The sequence below is a fragment of the Melanerpes formicivorus genome, unplaced genomic scaffold (assembly GCF_026170545.1).
Source record: "Melanerpes formicivorus ecotype bairdi unplaced genomic scaffold, bMelFor1.0.p_v2 SCAF_23, whole genome shotgun sequence".
Classification (NCBI taxonomy): Eukaryota; Metazoa; Chordata; class Aves; order Piciformes; family Picidae; genus Melanerpes; species Melanerpes formicivorus.
The window spans coordinates 6644508-6663541 of record NW_027142375.1 but is presented as its reverse complement, the minus strand read 5'-3'; the positions used below and the strand labels follow the sequence as shown (position 1 = coordinate 6663541).

At 40.7% G+C, this 19034-nt stretch overlaps 1 protein-coding gene across 3 annotated transcripts in view; it reads right to left on the bottom strand.

The window, feature by feature from the left end:
* OSBPL3 (oxysterol binding protein like 3) overlaps nt 1-19034 on the bottom strand; it is a 111963-nt gene that overhangs the window by 23702 nt on the left and 69227 nt on the right. For 2 of the 3 annotated variants that reach the window (XM_068152406.1, XM_068152407.1), the window contains exons 7-14: nt 14839-14965; nt 13892-13995; nt 13662-13754; nt 12663-12819; nt 10155-10285; nt 7230-7337; nt 3259-3393; nt 2392-2485 (exon numbers count right to left, since the gene is read on the bottom strand). In XM_068152406.1, coding sequence (XP_068008507.1) covers nt 2392-2485; nt 3259-3393; nt 7230-7337; nt 10155-10285; nt 12663-12819; nt 13662-13754; nt 13892-13995; nt 14839-14965 — 949 coding nt within the window. The remainder of the gene's footprint in view (nt 1-2391; nt 2486-3258; nt 3394-7229; nt 7338-10154; nt 10286-12662; nt 12820-13661; nt 13755-13891; nt 13996-14838; nt 14966-19034) is intronic. The other variant, XM_068152410.1, reaches the window with a different exon arrangement.

The window sequence follows — 19034 nt, the reverse complement described above, 5'->3', positions numbered from 1 at the left end:
GAAAAGTTGAATAATATAAGTAAGTCACTATCAGGTGTAAAAAGGAAACCAAAAGATTATTCTAAACAAATCCATTGGAGGGATACCTGCCATAAAACTGGCTGTACCAAAACAATTCTCTTTTTCTGATCTCCTTTCTGCTTGCTTCACTCAGGAAAGATTAACCTGCTTTTTTTTTTTGGCTGACCTTGGCTGTGTTGTTTAATTAAGTCTAACCCGTTGCTTTGTCTCTGCTCCCTTTTCTCTCTTGGAACCTGGGGATGGGGGGGGGGGTGGGGCAGTGAAACAGCTTCCCTGGTCTCTGACCAAGGGGTGTTTTGTGTCGTTTGCTAATTGTAAATATCTGTACCTATTCATTGCATTCCATTGGAGAGTGTAGTTTTTGCTTGTTAATACAGCTTTCATTTGCTTCTAACTGGTATGGCAAAGTTAATGCTGTGGGGGGAAAATTTCAACCCCCCACACTTCAGATGCAGCTTTTCAAGTGCATTCAGCAGCCTCAAAACTTTGTGGAAGAAGTTTCCATCTTTCCTGCCACTCACAAACTGAAGCCCCTTAATAGCTCACATGCCAAAGCTACTCTAATGAGGAAAGGTGAACTATTTTTAGTCTACTTCATAACTCTTATTTTTGCAAGAAATAGCATGGATACAACAAATATTATATACACACACACCCCCACACCCCCTAAAATAATCATACTGTTAAGATTTAAGAGTTTGGCTCCTACACTTCCCCATCTTGGGAAAAATTACTTAATATCAGAAGAGGTCCATTAGATACCTGAGGAATGAGATGATATCTGGAGAGGAAGGAGTTAAATGCTAAAAATCTGTCCTTGTTCCAAAGAGCTCTCTATAAGGGGATTTTGCTATGTCCCTTGACATCTTTTGATTAGAAGCAGAATATTAATTGACTGAACTACATATTCTGGACCAGCCCATTCGTTGGGATAAGTTAATGACAAGAAAGCAGAGAAACAAGTAAGAGAGGAGACTTGACAGGGTGCTTGGTTGCATGGGTTAGTTGATTAGGTGGAGTTGGATGATAGGTTGGACACGATGATCTTGAAGGTCTCTTCCAACCTGGTTTATTCTATTCTATTCTATACCCACATACCAAATTTTCTATCCAGGGAAGTTTGCCTATTCCTATTCAAAACAAGCCAAAACCAAAACAAAAACCACAAAACAAGAAAAAGGAACCCATGCAGTCTTGCAAGAGCTGTGACAAATGGTCAGCATCAGTACTGAAGGAGATTAGGACATCTGACCTCTAGCTAGACTCAGTGACCGTTAAGGCCAAACTGGACCATTACCTTCAACTGATCTGACCTTCTACATTACACTGGCCAGAGGATTTTATCATAATCCCTTAATTTATAGTTCAGCTAAAACCCTGTAGGAAAAAGAAATCTAGTTTGCTATTAATGGGAGTGGCAGGCTGCCCAAAGCACAGAAATAGCAGGTACCAGAAGCACGTGGAGGTGCTGCTAATATAGGTGAGCTCCAGTGATCATCTTTGTTACAAAAACATGAACAGCTGCACAGTTTCCTAAGGTCCAGATCATGAGATCAATCAATCTGTGTTCTTTCCTGCCTTTCAAAAATAAACCTTCATTCTCAGTTACACAATACAGCAGATCTCTGGGCCCTAAAATATACCCAAGTTGGTAGGGATGCACTGGTTCCTGGAGATGACCAGGAAACAGCTCTCAGTAAGAAATGACTGCTCAGCATTTTTGAGGTTAAAAATAGTGGGAAGAACATTGCAGTGAGCTGAAAGGAGCCGAAGGCACAAGGTCAGCTGGCTTGTTATGAACAATTCTTCTCCATCTTTTTCTAATTCTGTCTCTAATTAGCAAGACAGCCAAATAAGCATATGTACTAACAAGGCTATATGATTACAGCATGCAAAAAAGTAATCCTTATGGTCATACATAAGGCCTGCCAGTGTGTAATGATTCTCATGTTCCTTCAAACACAGCTCTGCTGAAAACAACAGAACTCTGGATGCAGTTTTTAAACTGCAAACTGAAAAAGAGAGAGTGACAAGATTATTACTTCTTGAAAACAAGCAAGCAGCTAGGTCTTGCTACTTTGAAAAATCCTGTTGCTATTCAAGGAACTGGAAAAGGAGAGGGAATTGCCCCAAAGCCAAGAAAATCACTATTCGACCATTCGGCTTCATCAATGGTGCCCAGGCCCTGTTAATCAGATTAGCCAGAATGTGCTGTGCAAAACCACACCTGAGGCTGAAAACAAGAAAAAACACAGGTGGCTTACAGCTCATAAGCCTGTCACATCAAATTATTTCTAGTTAAAGAAGAGGGGGGGAAAAAATAGCCCAAACAAAGAGAATTCTCAAAACATAACAAAACACTGAACTTACCTAAAGTTTGTCTTTCATTCTCCATGTCATTGCTTAGATTATCTTCTGACACATTATCACTGATGTCACTAACATAGGAGTCATCATCTGATACCTAAGTGTGGAAGTAAGAAGCAAGGTCTGTCACTCATTAAAATAATGCTGTATGCAGGATGAAAACTGTTACTTTGTGATGCAATTATTGTCTTGATAGTTTTGAAGTGTTTAAACTGTGTTTCAGTATTACAGGAAAGTACTAAAAAAGTCCTAGGAAGACACAACTGAGTTTAGGAGAAATTACCATCAACCAGTGGGGTTGGACTAAATGACCTTTAAAAGTTTCTTTTAACCCAAAGCATTTTACCATTTAATGATTGAAAATTCAACTGTCTTAGTGGAGACATGCTTCATCTTTTTTTTGCCTTACAGCTAAGATGGCTTTCCTCATATAAAAAGACAAGGTTTTTATGGAGCCCAAGGGAGGTGACAGTGAGCTAGTAAGTTTCATTATGCATGACATTAACCTCAAGGTACCTACCTACAGGTATCACAAGGAGAGGCCTGAGTATCTGTTTCTATGACACAATTTCTTAAGCACCTGTCTCACAACTCAAGGCAGACAGTACAATACAGGCAGTATCTGCATGCTAGCCACCAAGCTGCCATTTGCCTCAACGTGCATATAAGGCTTCCTCATAGTAACTGTTACATTTTAGTGTGAAAAGACAATGACAACCAATAAATAACACACATCACATTCATTTCTAAAGGGTTTGAAAACTTTTCATTTCCTGGCAGTCATCCAACATGCAGTTAACACTCAAAGACGGCATGTCAAGTAGCAGATAAGAAACTGCAGCAGAATTATGTCAGTCTTAATGCTCAAACCTCATTTTCTGAAGAGCTGGCAGACAACAGGACTTCCTGTGCATCAAAAAATTCTGTGAGAGAGTCAGCTATAGACAGCCTGCTTTCATTGGAGACCTGGTGAACCAGACCTCTGCTTTCTTCTCTTGCATTTTCCTGTTTAGGAGAAATAAAGAGTTTTGAGAGGAGAAGTACTAGAAAATAGCATTCATGCATGCAACTCCACAGTCACATAGCTGAAAGGGTTGTAAAACACTGGGGGAAGATTGCACGTGCTCCTCTCCAATTTAGTGAAAGGTAGCATGTGTTTTGAGGAAAGATTCCATCTGAAAGTAAATCAGACCAAAGAACAAAGAACAGAAAAAAAAAGGCAATGCATATTCAGTAAGTCAGTTGTGGTGCTGCAGGTACTTTGATATTTGAGTGATTTAGCCAGCTATACAGAAGTGTATCATCAAAAAGCTCAGAAAAGAAAACAAAATAAAATCCCATCTCTTTATATTACATCTTGGACTCACATACCCTTCTCATCTCTGCAAATGAATTACACTTTTCTCCCCACCCCCTGCTTAATGCAAAGCCTGCAGTGCGCTGGCATACAAAAATTCAGCAGGGCAAAGCTGCTTTCTAACAGCAATGCTTTCCTGGCTCACTTAACTAGATAATTTGCTTTGCTGTGCTTTGGAGAGCTTTCCTTCATATCCACAACTGAGATAGCGCCATGTTAACCAAACTCTACAAAGCCACATAAGTGACATTACTTTTGCTGTTGCGTACATGTTTGGCTGGCACAAAGCTCTTGGTAACACTCCCCATAGAAGCTCTACAGATTGTTGGTGTAAGCAGAGTTCCAAAAAGTGAACCAGTGAGACTTGGTTCATTCTGTGGATGCAGTGAAAAAAAAGTTGTAGAACATTGTGTACTATTGTTCACACTAAAGAAAAGGGCTAGCTGGTCCAAAGGGGTCTACTAGCTGCTTAAAAAGCTTTTCTAAGTGCCTTACTAACTTGTAACCGTAAGTGCCCTATCATCATTCTGAAGGAAATGCAGTGTTTCACTTTCAGAACAATATAATCTGACAAGTCTACAATCAAACTGACAAATCTTTCAAAGCTTTTCTGCTGGTAGATTTTACTACAGCGTGGAACGTTATTCAGTACACGCTGGCAGTGGTGCCATGGTAACAAACCAAACAGTTACACAGGAGACTTAAAAACAAAAACAGGATAATCAAACAAACCAAACAACAACAACAAAACCCCAAAAAGACCCCAACCAAACAAAAACATTTTTAAAAACCCCTAACACCACCACCAAAAAATGCAAATAAAACCAAAAAAAACCCAACTTCTGGTTTAGCAGCAAGAAAGGTTGGCAGGTTGGACTCGATGATCCTCGAGGTCTCTTCCAACCTTGCCTATACTGTGATACTGTGAAAAGAGGAAACTTCAACATTGTCTCCAGGAAGGCTGTTACACCAGCCTACAAGTGAAAAAAAAACCAACCAAACAAAAAACACACAAAAAACCCAACCCCAACAAACATCTTCCAGAAATGAGTATTGCTACTGGGGTGGTTTCCAATACTACTTTAAATCTGAGAAGGAAAGCAAGCAAGGAAGGTCCATAAAAGAACAGCAGGGTTTTGTATCTATCACATGAGAGTATCTGGTTGTCTTATGTTCTCACTCTGGCATGATCAACTGTAACATAAATCACCCTATAGAGACAAATACCTTTTGCTTTATGCAAAGGTCTGAGATAGTCACTAACACTGCTTCAGCTTTCACAAATCTGTGGTGGCACTTGATGTGTCATTTATAGCCAAGTCTTGCGCAATGGCCCAGTCCTTCTCAAAGCAGCACTACTTTACCATTGTCCTCAGACAAAGCTAAACCAAAACTTCTCAGTGTGATTTCATCCTTAAGTTTCATCCCAAATCATGCCAGAGGGAATTTGTGGGGGAAAAAAAAACCCCAAACCAAAACCTTTAAAGGAGCTTTTGAAAGCTATTTTTCTGGTGTGTGTGCACGTATATAAATAGTGCACAGAACAAGCTGCAGAAATAATCATAGTTTCATAGTTTCATTCAGGGTTGGAAGGGACCACAAGGATCATCTACTTCCAACCCCCCTGCCATGGGCAGGGACACCCCACACTAGATCAGCCTGGCCAGAGCCTCATCCAGCCTGCTCTTAAACACCCCCAGGGACGGGGCCTCAACCACCTCCCTGGACAACCCATTCCAGGGTTTCACCACTCTCATGGTGAAGAACCTCCTCCTCACATCTAGCCTGAATCTCCCCACCTCTAGCTTCATTCCATTCCCCCTAGTCCTATCACTACCTGAGATCCTGAGAAGTCCTTCCCCAGCCTTCCTGTAGGCCCCCTTCAGATACTGGAAGGCCACAACTAGGTCACCTCGGAGCCTTCTCTTCTCCAGACTGAACAGCCCCAACTCCTTCAGTCTGTCCTCATAGGAGAGGTGCTCCAGCCCTCTGATCATCCTCGTGGCCCTTCTCTGGACACGTTCCAGCACCTCCACATCCCTCTTGTAATAGGGGCTCCAGAACTGGACACAGTACTCCAGATGGGGTCTCAGCAGAGCTGAGTAGAGGGGGAGGATCACCTCCCTCGACCTGCTAGCCACACTTCTCCTGATGCAGCCCAGGATCTGATTGGCTTTGCAGGCTGCAAGAGCACATTGAGAGCTCATGTTGAGCTTTTTGTCCACCAGCACCCCCAAGTCTCTCTCCTCAGGGCTACTTTCCAGCCAGTCCCTGCCCAGCCTGGATTTGTGCCTGGGATTGCCTCGACCCAGATGCAGGACCCTGCACTTGCTCTTATTGAACTTCATGAGGTTGGCTTGTGCCCACCTCTCCAGCCTGTCAAGGTCCCTCTGGATGGCCTCCCTTCCCTCCAGCGTGTCTGCTGCACCACACAGCTTGGTGTCATTAACAATCCCTTGTTATTGCAAGGACCTCCACTAAATAGGAAAATAAAGAACTCCTGACATTAAAACCCAATGTTTTAATGCTTGCCTGGATAGCAATTTCAGGGCTGTTCATATTTTAAGCTGACCTTAAAAAAAAATCAACAATGACAAAAACCAAAACAAACCATCACATGGAAAAAAAAAAAAGCCCCCACAACCAAACAGCAAAATCTGACCACAAGAACAGAACTAAACCAGAAGTGGACAGAATGACTAAACTCTTTGAAAATAAAGATCAATAATGTTATGTAAAATGCCCAGTGTTATATACACTCGAGTTCTAATGAAAGATTTATACTACAACTGCAGCAGAGGTTTCTGCATGAGAGAACATTGCAGAAAAATCTCTCAGAGCTCACGCAGCTCTTGCTTCCCTCATTAGCAGCACCAACACACAGATACCGTGGCCTATTCACTGCAGCAAGTCAAACAATTGTCTGAACATCAGTAGGTCTCAAACTAGCTAACTGGATATGTAGAAGACTCCCTGGCTGCACACACAGATAACTAAACAGCTCTTGTATAGCTAAGTTCTTTGATCCTTTCATGGAAATGTCTGAGAGCTGTTCTTAACCTTACACGGTCCACCCTGGTAGCCAGTGTTCTGGGCTACAGATTTAGACAAGCAACAGAAAGAACTATAGAACTTGAAAGTGAACAAGGGATTAACAGGGAGAGAAACAGTGGCATGAGGGGTAACAAGGTGGCAGCTCAGTTCATGCTGATTGGGAAGCGGGCAGGAGATGCGGGAGAACACCAGGAACCAGTAGCAAAAGCAGTGGAAGTGTGCTGAGGAAAACTGATCACAAAGGAGAGTCTTTTAAATGGAGGCTTACACAATGCACTCATCAGAAATGACTCATACCCATGGGAGCAGACTCGTTTTACTAACACAAGAGGGAGGACACACAGAACACGACAAGACACAGCTATGCAGCACTCTCCAGGAGTAGGGGCTTGAGGAACAGAAACCACTGAAAGAGGAAATCCATACCCACCTTCACCAAATCTGGACTTGATTTTGCATTAGATGCTGAATCAAGGATCATAGATTCGGCATGTATTCTGCGTAACCGGTCTTTAAGATCTGTGTTTTGTGCTATTGCCTGGAATATTTAACAAAAATATTGGGGATATAAAGTTCTCTCAACTAACTTGAGCTTGGCTTTTATTCTGTAAAAAGGGGTGAAGAGTATTCAAAGTGTAATACAAACACAACCACCATCTGATTACTTTTTTTCCTCCAACTAGTTCAGAAAATCATTTATTAGAAACGCTGCAAATCTTGGTCCTTACCTCTCAAATTAAAACAATTTTTGTTCATTTTGAGGGAAAAGATGTATAAATGGGACAAAAAAAGCTGAAGATTACAAGGCTATTTGAAGATCACAGGCTTTGCAATCTGATAAATTGTAGTATTTTGTGTGCATGTGTGTGCATTTTTGTTCCTTTCAAGCTCTTTTCCTTCACCTCCATCTCCAACCTAGCCTCTCCCAACATTAATTCTTACTCTTGCTACATCCAATGCCACTGGATTTTCCCATTATCCTGGTATACTGACAGTTCCCTTTGCCTTCCACTGACAGAGAAATATGGCTTAAATTTAGACAAGTACAGGCACAATTTATTACCTATCAGCTTACAATGGCAACCATCAGAATAAAGAAAACCAAGCAACAAACATTTACTGCAAATCATGCTTATTACATGTTATTTACTCATGCTGAGTGCATCTGATGGACAGATGTCAGAGTAGACTTGTAAGAAAAGAATGCAATCCTGCCTGCTTTCAAATTATCTCTGGGAAAAACAAAACCCAAACCACTGGGTTACTAACTTTGGAACAATCCTGAAGGCTTACTGCCTATTTTAGTGATCCGAATCAATACTAGGATGTGGAGAACCTTGCTATTTTACACATCCACTTTGTTCCACAAATGCTTTTGATTTCAACAGTAATTTTCATTAGAAATAGTCTTGAGGGCAGGAAAACCAGTAAGCTCAAAATAATGATGGGAGAAAGTAATTTCTGGTTTTACATGTGTGGTCTGAATTCAGCTTGCCATCAGATATCACTTATCAACTGTTGAAGGGGACAGCCTTGTGGAATGCCTACAACATCAAGCAAGTGCAAAAGAATTTACACATCTTTCTTGTTACAGCATCTTCCAAATTCCCTTGTTTGCCACAAAGTGACTACTTCCTTTCTCAAAAATAAACACCTTATACTTATCCCCATTCTATATTTGCTTTTCTTAGACTGTGTGTAGGTCAAGGATACTGCCTTAATGAGGGAGGAGACAGAGATGCTAATTTTGTGGAGTTTTATCCACTTTAGATCTCTTCACTTTTCTTCCTTTGCTATCCTGATGAGAGTGCAGCAGATTTATGTTTGATAGCTGTCAACCTGTGACTCTGATATTTTTTGTTCCTCACACACAGAAAACAAACTGAAATGAACAACAACAAACACTAAGTCAAAAGTCACCAACACAGAAGTGTCTTGCAAGGAAGCTTTAGAAATATGTCTAATTTATCATATGTGTGGTTCCATATACCTTCAATGAAAGCTTGTTCCTCTCTCCTACAAAACCTCTGCTGTACACAGCAAGAAAATTTCTGCTGGGATTATGGCTTTGCAGAGCTGCAGACTAAGAATAGCTCTTATAGGTGTGTTAACCTCTGTTGAAACTGCCAGAGTTCACAGATGACTTCTGGATGGACTACAAAAGGCTTACCAAGTATCACCTAATACCTAAGAGCGTGACTTTTAAAAGACATTTAGAGGATGAAGACAGACAACAGAATTTTGTTGCTCAGCAAAAAAATTAATCATGCTAAGCTGAGTATTCACCAAGTTTCAAAAGCTTAAAATGTGTGTTTGGGATGGGGTTTTTTAATATGAAATGGTAGGCATAGGACACTGGAAAAATAAAATCACCTATACAAGTATCATCTGAAAGCCAAAACCAAAGAAGTGGGTGAGTATAGTTATTATGCAACAGCTTTCAGATTTGTCTGAATGCTATGAAGATATCACAAACTCTAAAGGCTTAGGCAAAAAGGCATGTTATACACTTGAAAAACCTATAACCATGTGCAGCTTTTGTAAAGGAAAGGGAAGTTTTCTCATTGAAATAATGCTAAGGTGATCTATATCACATTGATCAATGTCAGAAATCCTCCCTTGCCTTTGGTTAGGAATTTGCAACAAACACTGACTTTTTGAGGCCGTGATAATAATTGCCCTCATCGCTCTGAAATCAGATCACTGTTTGGACAACGTGTTCAAACATGACCAATCTGAAGGTTCTAGCCTCAGCTAATTACAACAACAACAAAAATCCCACCTGTTTAAACGACAAAAGTTTGTGCTCTTTAAACTCTACCCTAACAGTTCATTGCTCCTTTTGGGCGTCTAACAGCTAATTAAAGTTGGAAGTCAATATAAACAAGTTGTACTTGGATTTGCTTTGAAGTGTGTTGATGCAGCATGGGGAAGCTCTAGTGCATTAGAACCTTTATTTTATGCCAAGTCATACAGTGACTACTGAGTGTTGCTTAGGGAAAAAAATGCCAAGGAAACCCACCACCCACCAGAAAGCAAGGATTAAGCAGTGAGTGTTTTGAGAGAAAGCAGACTCACTGGCACAGAACAGCCCTCTGACTCTTAGCATCAAATGATACAGATTATACCATACATAGCTACATCAATCTACCAAACTTCAGTAATTTCACAATACCTTTAACATTTAGGAAATAATCTCTTAATAACACCATGTATAATAACTTACTGTGATTCAATACTGTGAATTCTAGCACAGAACAGACACTAAAGAGACAGAAATCAACTGCTATGATAATTCAAAAGTAGCATCTGATGCCAGCGAAGCTTGCAGAAGCGAATTCAGCACGTCACTTACGGATGTTAAGGCATTCTTCAAACCAACTATTTGTGCAGATGGAGATGAGGATGCATCATGCTCCAGCATCTGCTTCAGCTTTTCTCTCTCTGTAGATATGGTGCTGAAAGCTGACCTCAAGGTGAAGTAAACTAGAACCATTTTGTGAAAAGGGACAGTTAAAAAGCAGCTTGTACACATACCAATTACGTCACAAATTCAATGAAGCAGCATGTATGGCGACAAACAGAAATCTAGGTTGAGAGATCCAGGGTGGGTTACTAAATCCAAGTAACATTAATCAAGGTTACAGGGTAGAATTTTTTTAGTAGGAGAAGTGTTCATGGTGAATGCTACCATGTTGACTATATTAGCCACAGTCAAAATTACTCTGATTATTTATGACAGATGGCAACAAAGCTAACTAACCACATCTGCTCTTCACTTGAATTTGCTCCCCAATTAGCTTGAATCTTCAGATGGTCATGACTTTACTCCACATTCCTTTAAGAATTCCAGTGGGGGAGAAGAGAGGGAAGAGAAAAAAATTAAATAAGGAGAAAAAAAAAATCAATCCCAAAAAGCAGCCATAACACAAAGTGCCACAGCTCTAAGGTTAGTGGTTTCCCCATTAAGCAAGTCAAGTGCCATGTTGAGTCGTGTTATCTCTTTTTGAGATAAAGAAATTTCAGCTTGTTAGATGATTTAGTGACTCAAAGGGTCAGATCCTGAACGCTGTGCATGTCACACTCCTGCTTCTATTGTTTCCTGAAGCATCACCACCAGTCTGAAACAAGTCACTCAAACAACAGGTCATGCAATTTTGAAATCAGTAGATTTTAAAAGAGGAAATGCAGTTTGCTTTTTCACTTCAAAGACATGTAATATTTTCTTTAGGCACAAGGAATAAACAACCGTGGCTTGAATAAGTTTTTATCAAACATTGCAACATTCATCTAACTGGAGAATCAGAGGACTTCTAGGAGCCCAATCAAGCCTTGTAATGTAGTCATGAGACCTACCAATGCAAATAAAAATATCTACCCATTTGCAGAGAAACAGAGATGCAAAATCTGAGCATGGATGCATTGAAAGGGTAAAGAAAAAGACATTTCTGACACCTGTCTCTCCTAATCATCCACTCTAAGTTATCTGATTCACCATCACTACATTGAGCATTGATATAATCTAATTTACTCTAAGAAAGTATTCTCAAGATGTATTTCAACACTGCAATCCACTACCAAAGCTAGTTTTCTCTTTGAAGTCTTTAGCAGTATCTCTGAGGATGGGGAGGAAGATATATCTAAATGATAGATACACTATGATCTATCTTATCAGCCCTTCATGTGTGGATGACATGACCAGAAACTCCAGTGACCTGAAATGTCATTTAATAAGTTGTATACCAACTTAAATTTCCAAGCTTTCCTTACATTCTGAAGTACTAATGTTGCAGTTCATTTCCTTTGAATCAAAGCTGAAGTAAAAGTTTTCTTCACCTTTTTCTGGAAGGGGTGTGGTGTGAAACAGCTTTGGAAAGCAATTTTTCTCACCCTTGGTAACGATTCTGTGTTAAATAGCACCAAGTCCATTGTCCCCACAAATTTCCAACCAAAATTTCTGGTATGGCCATTTCAGGTAATCTGATCTGGATTTCTTTGCTGAATAGCAACTTTTCCAGCTGTGCCTCACACCCCCTTCTTTTCTCTTTGTGGAAAACTTACATCAATTTTGACTATAGATGACTATAAAGTTTACTACTTCGATGCATTCCTTATGTAATGCAGTCAAGACGTGTCAGCAACAGAGGGGAAAAACAAGCACAGAATGCTTATTGATAACATCAACAATTATCTTGTGCAAAAGGGGACAAGGCCAATACTTTCAGAAGTCTTTTAGACAAAAAATGCCTTCTTCACAAAGATCACTTAAACAATGTATTTATATATATATATATATGTATTATTATTTTTTGGTGTGAAGGTAATGGAGCAAAGCACTGCTAATGAAAAATGATTTTGAGAGAAGAAACATTTCCAGCAAAGCTGCCCCTCTGGCTGCTTTACATGATTTTACTCTTCTCTATCCACTAAAAATAGGTTACTGCCATAGCAACCCTTGCATCACCAACAAATGTTGACTCTGAAATACAGTGAAGCACAATGAATATACCAACATACATGCACACATATGCATGCAAACACAAGAGAGTATAATATGCTGGTGTGTTTACAGCAGTTCACTTTAGGATTTTTATCTTTTAGCAAAAAAAACCCCACAATCTAGCACATGAAAGAAAGCTCTATCCTTTCTTAAGCCCAAAAAATAATGAAGTAAAAATCTGATATTAAGGCACTTTTCTCAAGTTGCTCAAGATCCCAACATTTGTCATTCCTCAAGGGAAGTAAAGGAAGGCACAGTGTTTCCTGCTTTTCCTAAAAATTTAACAGGAAGCCTTCTCAGAAGTCACATCATCGTTTAAACTGTGATGCTATACATCCACACATGAAAGACAATTGAATTTACCTTTGTGTGCAATGTGGAATAAATCTTCTTGCAGTTTAGTAAATTCTGATGATGTTTCGGAGCCATCGGAGTAATTTTTCTCCTCTACAAAGTCTATTGTAGATAAGTTTGGATTGGAAGCATGCAGTCTCATAGGGGCAGAAAATACTGAAGGCACCTGTAAGGAGATCAGCCATTTCATCAGAAGGCTCCGAGGTGACCTAATTGTGGCCTTCCAGTATCTGAAGGGGGCCTACAGGAAGGCTGGGGAAGGACTTCTCAGGCTCTTAGGTAGTGATAGGACTAGGGGGAATGGAATGAAGCTGGAGGTGGGGAGATTCAGGCTGGAGGTGAGGAGGAGGTTCTTCACCATGAGAGTGGTGAAACCCTGGAATGGGTTGTCCAGGGAGGTCGAGGCCCTGTCCCTGGAGGTGTTTAAGACCAGGCTGGACGAGGCTCTGGCCAGCCTGATCTAGTGTGGGGTGTCCCTGCCCATGGTAGGGAGGTTGGAACTAGATGATCCTTGTGGTCCCTTCCAACCCTGAATGATACTATGATACTATGATTTAGGAGTTGTTGGGTTTTTTTGTAGTTTGTTTGGTTTTTTTTTTCCCCAAACTGTGTTACATGTTGGAGATATCAGAAATGGAAGAACTACCATCAGGAATCAATAGGCTTGGAATGGATGATGCCTGGCAGATGAAAACACAGATATAACTTTGCCCAAGCTATCACAATTGGAGTTTTGGTAAAGCACCAAGAAAGAAGCCCATTAAGAGCTGTACAGGCTGTACTGTTTTCCTCCACTTGTAAGTATCTAGTCACGTGGCCTCTGGATGTAAACATGTACAAAAGTATCTGCAGAATGTGCAAAAACCTGTCTGATATATTACCACTTAAAATGAGGACATTACTTAGGAAGGATTCATATTTCCTAAACTGATCACACCAAGAAATGGAAATAACTAAATCAATATCTAGGATTTGAGAAAGATGGGCACTGAAATGACAGAACATTACCTGTAATGTTCCTTTAGCCTCTTTCCCAACAACTCTGGATCGCCACCTCCTGTGTGTCCTCTTTTCCTTCTTTGGACTTTCAAAAGGTCCAACCTTTTAACAACACACAGAATGAGAATGCACATTGCCATGAGGCTACCAGAACTAAGAAGAAATACCTTCATCCTTTAGGATCTGGGAATTGCAAGGGAAAACTTTTGTGTGTTTGTTTTGTTTTTCATACAACAAACCTGCATAGCATTTATAGAAGGCGCTGAATATGTCCTGTGAAGAACATCCATGCTCTGTAACAGCTGGCTCATTTCCAGTAAATATGTGTGACAGTTGGAGAGATCTGTTTTGAGCAAGAGAATATTTTGAGTTGCCCTCAAGGAACAGACACACTGAAAGTATTTTTTTCTTTGTAGGATAGTCTTATTTTGATTGTAGCTGGCTGAAGTTATTTCATTGACTAGAAGTACTTCATTAGCCAGCTAGATAAAAAGCTTGCATCCTTCTATCTTCCAGTTCAAACTGAAAATATTGAAATGTATCTATATGGTGTGTATAACAATCAGAATATTTTGTCCTAGTTGTCCACAGAAAAATGAGAACAATATGCAGTTTGGGACTAGTCAAGATCTCCTCATGGTGAGAGTAACAATGCCATAAGCATCAATACTGAATTGTACATTTAGAGCTAGAGATCCTTCTAGATTAGAGCTGAAACTCACTGGTAGGTAGAACTCTACCAAATACATTCCACACCAACACTACCAACACAGGAAAGATCTTCATGCTTTTTGGAAAAGTTGCAAGCAGAGGGTGACTTTGAAATACAAAGATTGAGTGCTTCTTAAACTACTACACTTTGTATCCTTCCCTTTATTTAATACCCAGCTCAAGAAAGTTCCTCTCTTACTCCTGAAGGTGATGTTCATATGTGAAAGAAAGTGTACTGAAATATGTAGGTTTCTTAAAGAGATGCTCACAATTCATAGCCCCACATCTAAAATCACTAGTCCTTCTGAAAACAAGGGTACTGGCTACAAGGGTAGCCAGTTAACCAACAACCACCCCTTCCCTTACTCTCAGAGAAAGCTCTAATTACAATGACTACTTATGGTGCAGTACTCTAGTTGTCAAGAAAAATTAGGGGAAATAGTAGCTACTTCCCACCTCTTTCACATATCATTACCTCTTGAGCATTTTTCCATGTCTTCAGAAGACTGTAGCCAAGATGAAATCCTGGACTCGTTACTCGAAAAGGAAAACGACAAGTTACCTCCAGCTGAAAATGAATTCTGTTTGCTCAAGCTGCCTGCCTGTTCCAAAGAAGAACAAGTGATTTATTAACAACAACAAAAAGAAATATTTTAATGCTGTATGCATGAATTTTGACATGGTCAGGGACACAGACTGAAGGCATAACACGGAGGAAACAATGTATATGAACTAGACTAGGAGTAGTCATTGAGCATAATGTTAAGATATGTAACCTAGCTGCTGTCCACAAGCAACAGAAATACTAAAAGGAACCATAAAAATGTGCTGAAAGCTAAACTTTGAGGAAGGGCAAAGTTCTACATAGAGTAAGTCAACTTAATACAATCTGAGCACCCCATCTGAACAGAACCAAAGTCATACATTCCATTCCTCCTCCACGCTCTCCAAAGAAGCCCCCCAGACAACTGAAATATAACATGCACATATTTGTTAAAGCTAGTTTTCAGGGAAGAAAGCAAGATCTGCTAGAGGGCATTTAAAAATTTTACTCAGGGTTGCACGACTTTAGAATGGGTTTGGCTTGGCAGGCATTAATATGTGCATGACCATACATCTCACCAGGGTAAACACAACCCTTTTGCAACATCAACCTTGTTTTCAGTAGTCCCCACTATCAGATGCTTCAGGAGGTGCTGGGAAGTCTGTGTTAGGACTAATTGAGCAGCTCAATTAAGTAGTTTCCAAGAGGAAGTCTACCTGATACTACAGGCATTTGTAGCCTATAATGCTGTTCTGTTCTCCAATGTAACTACAAATAATAGCCATTCAAATGCCTAATTATCTTTAGACCTCAATAAACTTTTCATCTTTCATGATATCTATGTCAGGTAGTTGCACAAATGACATGCTTTGCCAACATCTTGTACAACAGCAGTTTTAAAATGGTTCATTAGATGTTTAAAATGTGCCACTGTATGACCACTTCACCGATTATGGCAAAAGCTGTTTCACAATATCGCTAAGGTTGGAAGAGACCTCAAAGATCATCGAGTCCAACCTGTCACCACAGGCCTCATGACTAGACCATGGCACCAAGTGCCAAGTCCAATCTCCTCTTGAACACCTCCAGGGATGGTGACTCCACCACCTCCCTGGGCAGCACATTCCAATGATGAATGACTCTCTCAGTGAAGAACTTTCTCCTCACCTTGAGCCTAAACTTCCCCTGGTGCAGCTTGAGACTGTCCCCCCTGTTTGGTTCTTCTCTGAGACACATAATTGGCAAACTTTATTGCCTCATGCTCACCTAGTCCTAGTTTTAAATCTATTCACGGTAAAGATCATCTACATGTCAGTCAGTTGTGGTTTTCTTAGTTGGCCTTTTAAAACTTACAATATAAGCACTAACTTGAGTCTCAGAATAAAATAAAATGCATTATACTTGTAATATCATTCAGTACTGTGTCAGTTTATATAGTCAGCATGCAGTATTAGTCAGCATCCATAAACACAGTTATTTTTCAATTAATCTGTGTAGATTAATGCATATAATTCAGGTTCCATGTGGCCCTGGGCAGCCTGATCTAGTTGGAGGTGTCCCTCCTCACTGCAGCAGGGGGGTGGACAAGATGGCTTTCTGCTCTCTGCATTCCTTGCTGGGCTCCATCTTTCCAGCTCCTATGATGGTGGGTCAGTGGTGGCTGGTGTCCCAGCCTTTGGGCTGCCATCTCTCCCAAGCATGAAACTCAAGACAAGACACAGTGACCACCACCAGAATAGAATAGAATAGAATAGAATAGAATAGAATAGAATAGAATAGAATAGAATAGAATAGAATAGAATAGAATAGAATAGAATAGAATAGAATAGAATAAACCAGGTTGGAAGAGACCTTCAAGATCATCGTGTCCAGCCTATCATCCAACACCACCCAACCAACTAAACCATGCAACCAAGCACCCTGTCAAGTCTCAATAATACTTCCTGCTCTGGTGGTGAACAGAGCCAGATGGCCACAGCTGGGAGGGACAGCCATGGCCAAGGGCAGCATTGTTCAAAGGCTGATGTGAGCCAAACACTCTTGTCCCTCTCATTTTCTCTCTCCATCCCCCAGTGAGATTTCTGCGGCCAACTCTGATTGGAAGGAGTCTCCCAGAGGCAGGTTGCAGAGCACCTACAGAGATATTCAAACTGCAGCCAGGGAAGCCCTGTGGTCCATGTGGTCATGTCCTGCAGCTCCTATGGTCTCAGCCCTTGGAAACATCCACCATCATTTAGTAGTAGACTTGGTAGTGCTGGGTTGATGGTTGGACCTGATGATCTTAAAGGTCTTTTCCAGCCTAAATTCTAAGTTTTTGAGTCCCTTTGAACCCAATGCAATCTGTGAATCCATAGTCTAGCTATTTTATTCCTACATAAAACTGTGTGGGATTTAGGCATCTATATATGTATTCCCAAATAATAACCCAGCACCTTTGAAAAGCACAAGTAAACTCAATTTAAAGATGGCCACCTGCATTGGCATTCTGTGAACAAATCCCACATCTATAACCAACTTTTCCAGAACTCATGGGCATGAGGGGGATAATCAGGAGGGTAGAAGGAAGCAGGCATTGCCCAGAAACAGGCAAGAGAGTGTGTGTAGCTCCAGTTAGCATAGTTTTGCTTGATTCGCATGGCTAAGCTTCAGAATCTAGCATTCCACAACATATCCAGGTACATGCACCCATCTCCTGACACCACCACCACAAACAGATGTGAGAACCATTCAGGTGCTTCTAAAAGCAAATAAAATGCAATGCAAAGTTCACTTGATACATTTCTCTCAAAATAACCCAACTGCTAGATTGATATCAACTATTACCAAGCAAGGGCTGGTGTAAACTGGCAAAATTCCATGTAGCTTCAGCAGAGCTAAGGTGATTAACTGCAGCTTAAGAACTATCCCCTTCTATTTTTCACATGAAAATAAGTAGGGCTGCTTTGCAGTACAAATCTGGATTAATAAATTAGAAGTGAGTTGGTTGTGTTTCATGCCAAAGAAGAAATGGCAAATTTCCTGACAGCAAGCACATATTTGAGATGGTCACACAGATTAATTTTTTTCTTGCAGGGGGAGGGGAGAAGCACAGGCATGTATTTATGCTTTATGACATTCCACTTTTGCCCTCAATATTCTCCTCTTCTAGCCCTGCTGTCTTTTTTGGAGGAAAGAGCTAAACAGCCACAAAAGGTTTGCTGTTTCCTTGCAGACACAGCCTCAGAAAGGCAGGCTTTCAAAGCCACAGAGATGCCAGCTCAATGAAAAGTGTGGAGACAGCTCTTTACAGAACAGCCTCATTACTGCAGGGCGAGTTACTGCTCTTTCAGCTGCCTGCTTGCAGAGATCTACTGCCGCTCAACCACTAGCAAAAAGCTGTTCAGGCAGGCATTGTGTTTGGTAGAATTCATACTCAGTTACAGGATACTTCTACCAAAGTGATGAACTGCAGGTATTTGGGAACAAGCCCACTCAAGTTGTACAGCAATATAGCAAAAGAAAAAAAAGAGATGAATGCTGTGTGGGAGACACTCTGGAGTTGCATAGTAAGTAACATAACATAGCATTGCTAAAATAAGCATTATTCTCAGAAGATAGCACTGTTTCTAAACTGGAGCAGAAGAGCTTCTTTGGGTGAATGTCAGCCAACTGATGTGCAGACTGCTGAAGAGAGAGATTGTGTTCAGGCACAGAACACAACAACTCTTCCAAGAGACTGTATCCAAGAGGGCAGTTAGAATTCTAGATAGACCACTGTGACCGTTTGAGGCAGTGCCTTTAACAAAGGGACACCATGGCCGAATGTTTTATAAACAAGACAGGTCTAAACTAATTTCATTGGTGGAGAAGCAGAAGCACTGCCTTGAGTTTTGATTCCCAGGGGGACTTGTCTCAGTTCTTGTCTTGCACTTTTTCCTTCTGCAGCTCACAGCTTCTGGGCTTTCGGCCAGACTGACCTTGGAGCAGATAAGGCCTCTTCTAACATTCTAACACATAACTGCTTTTAATTAACATTTGCTCTTTTTTCTCTCTTTCTAACCCTCTTTTGGGAAAAAGGGGAGAGAAGTGGGTACAGGGGGAAACCCTTCCTCCTGGCAGGGGAGGGGAATCTCATTTCTGTGTTACTT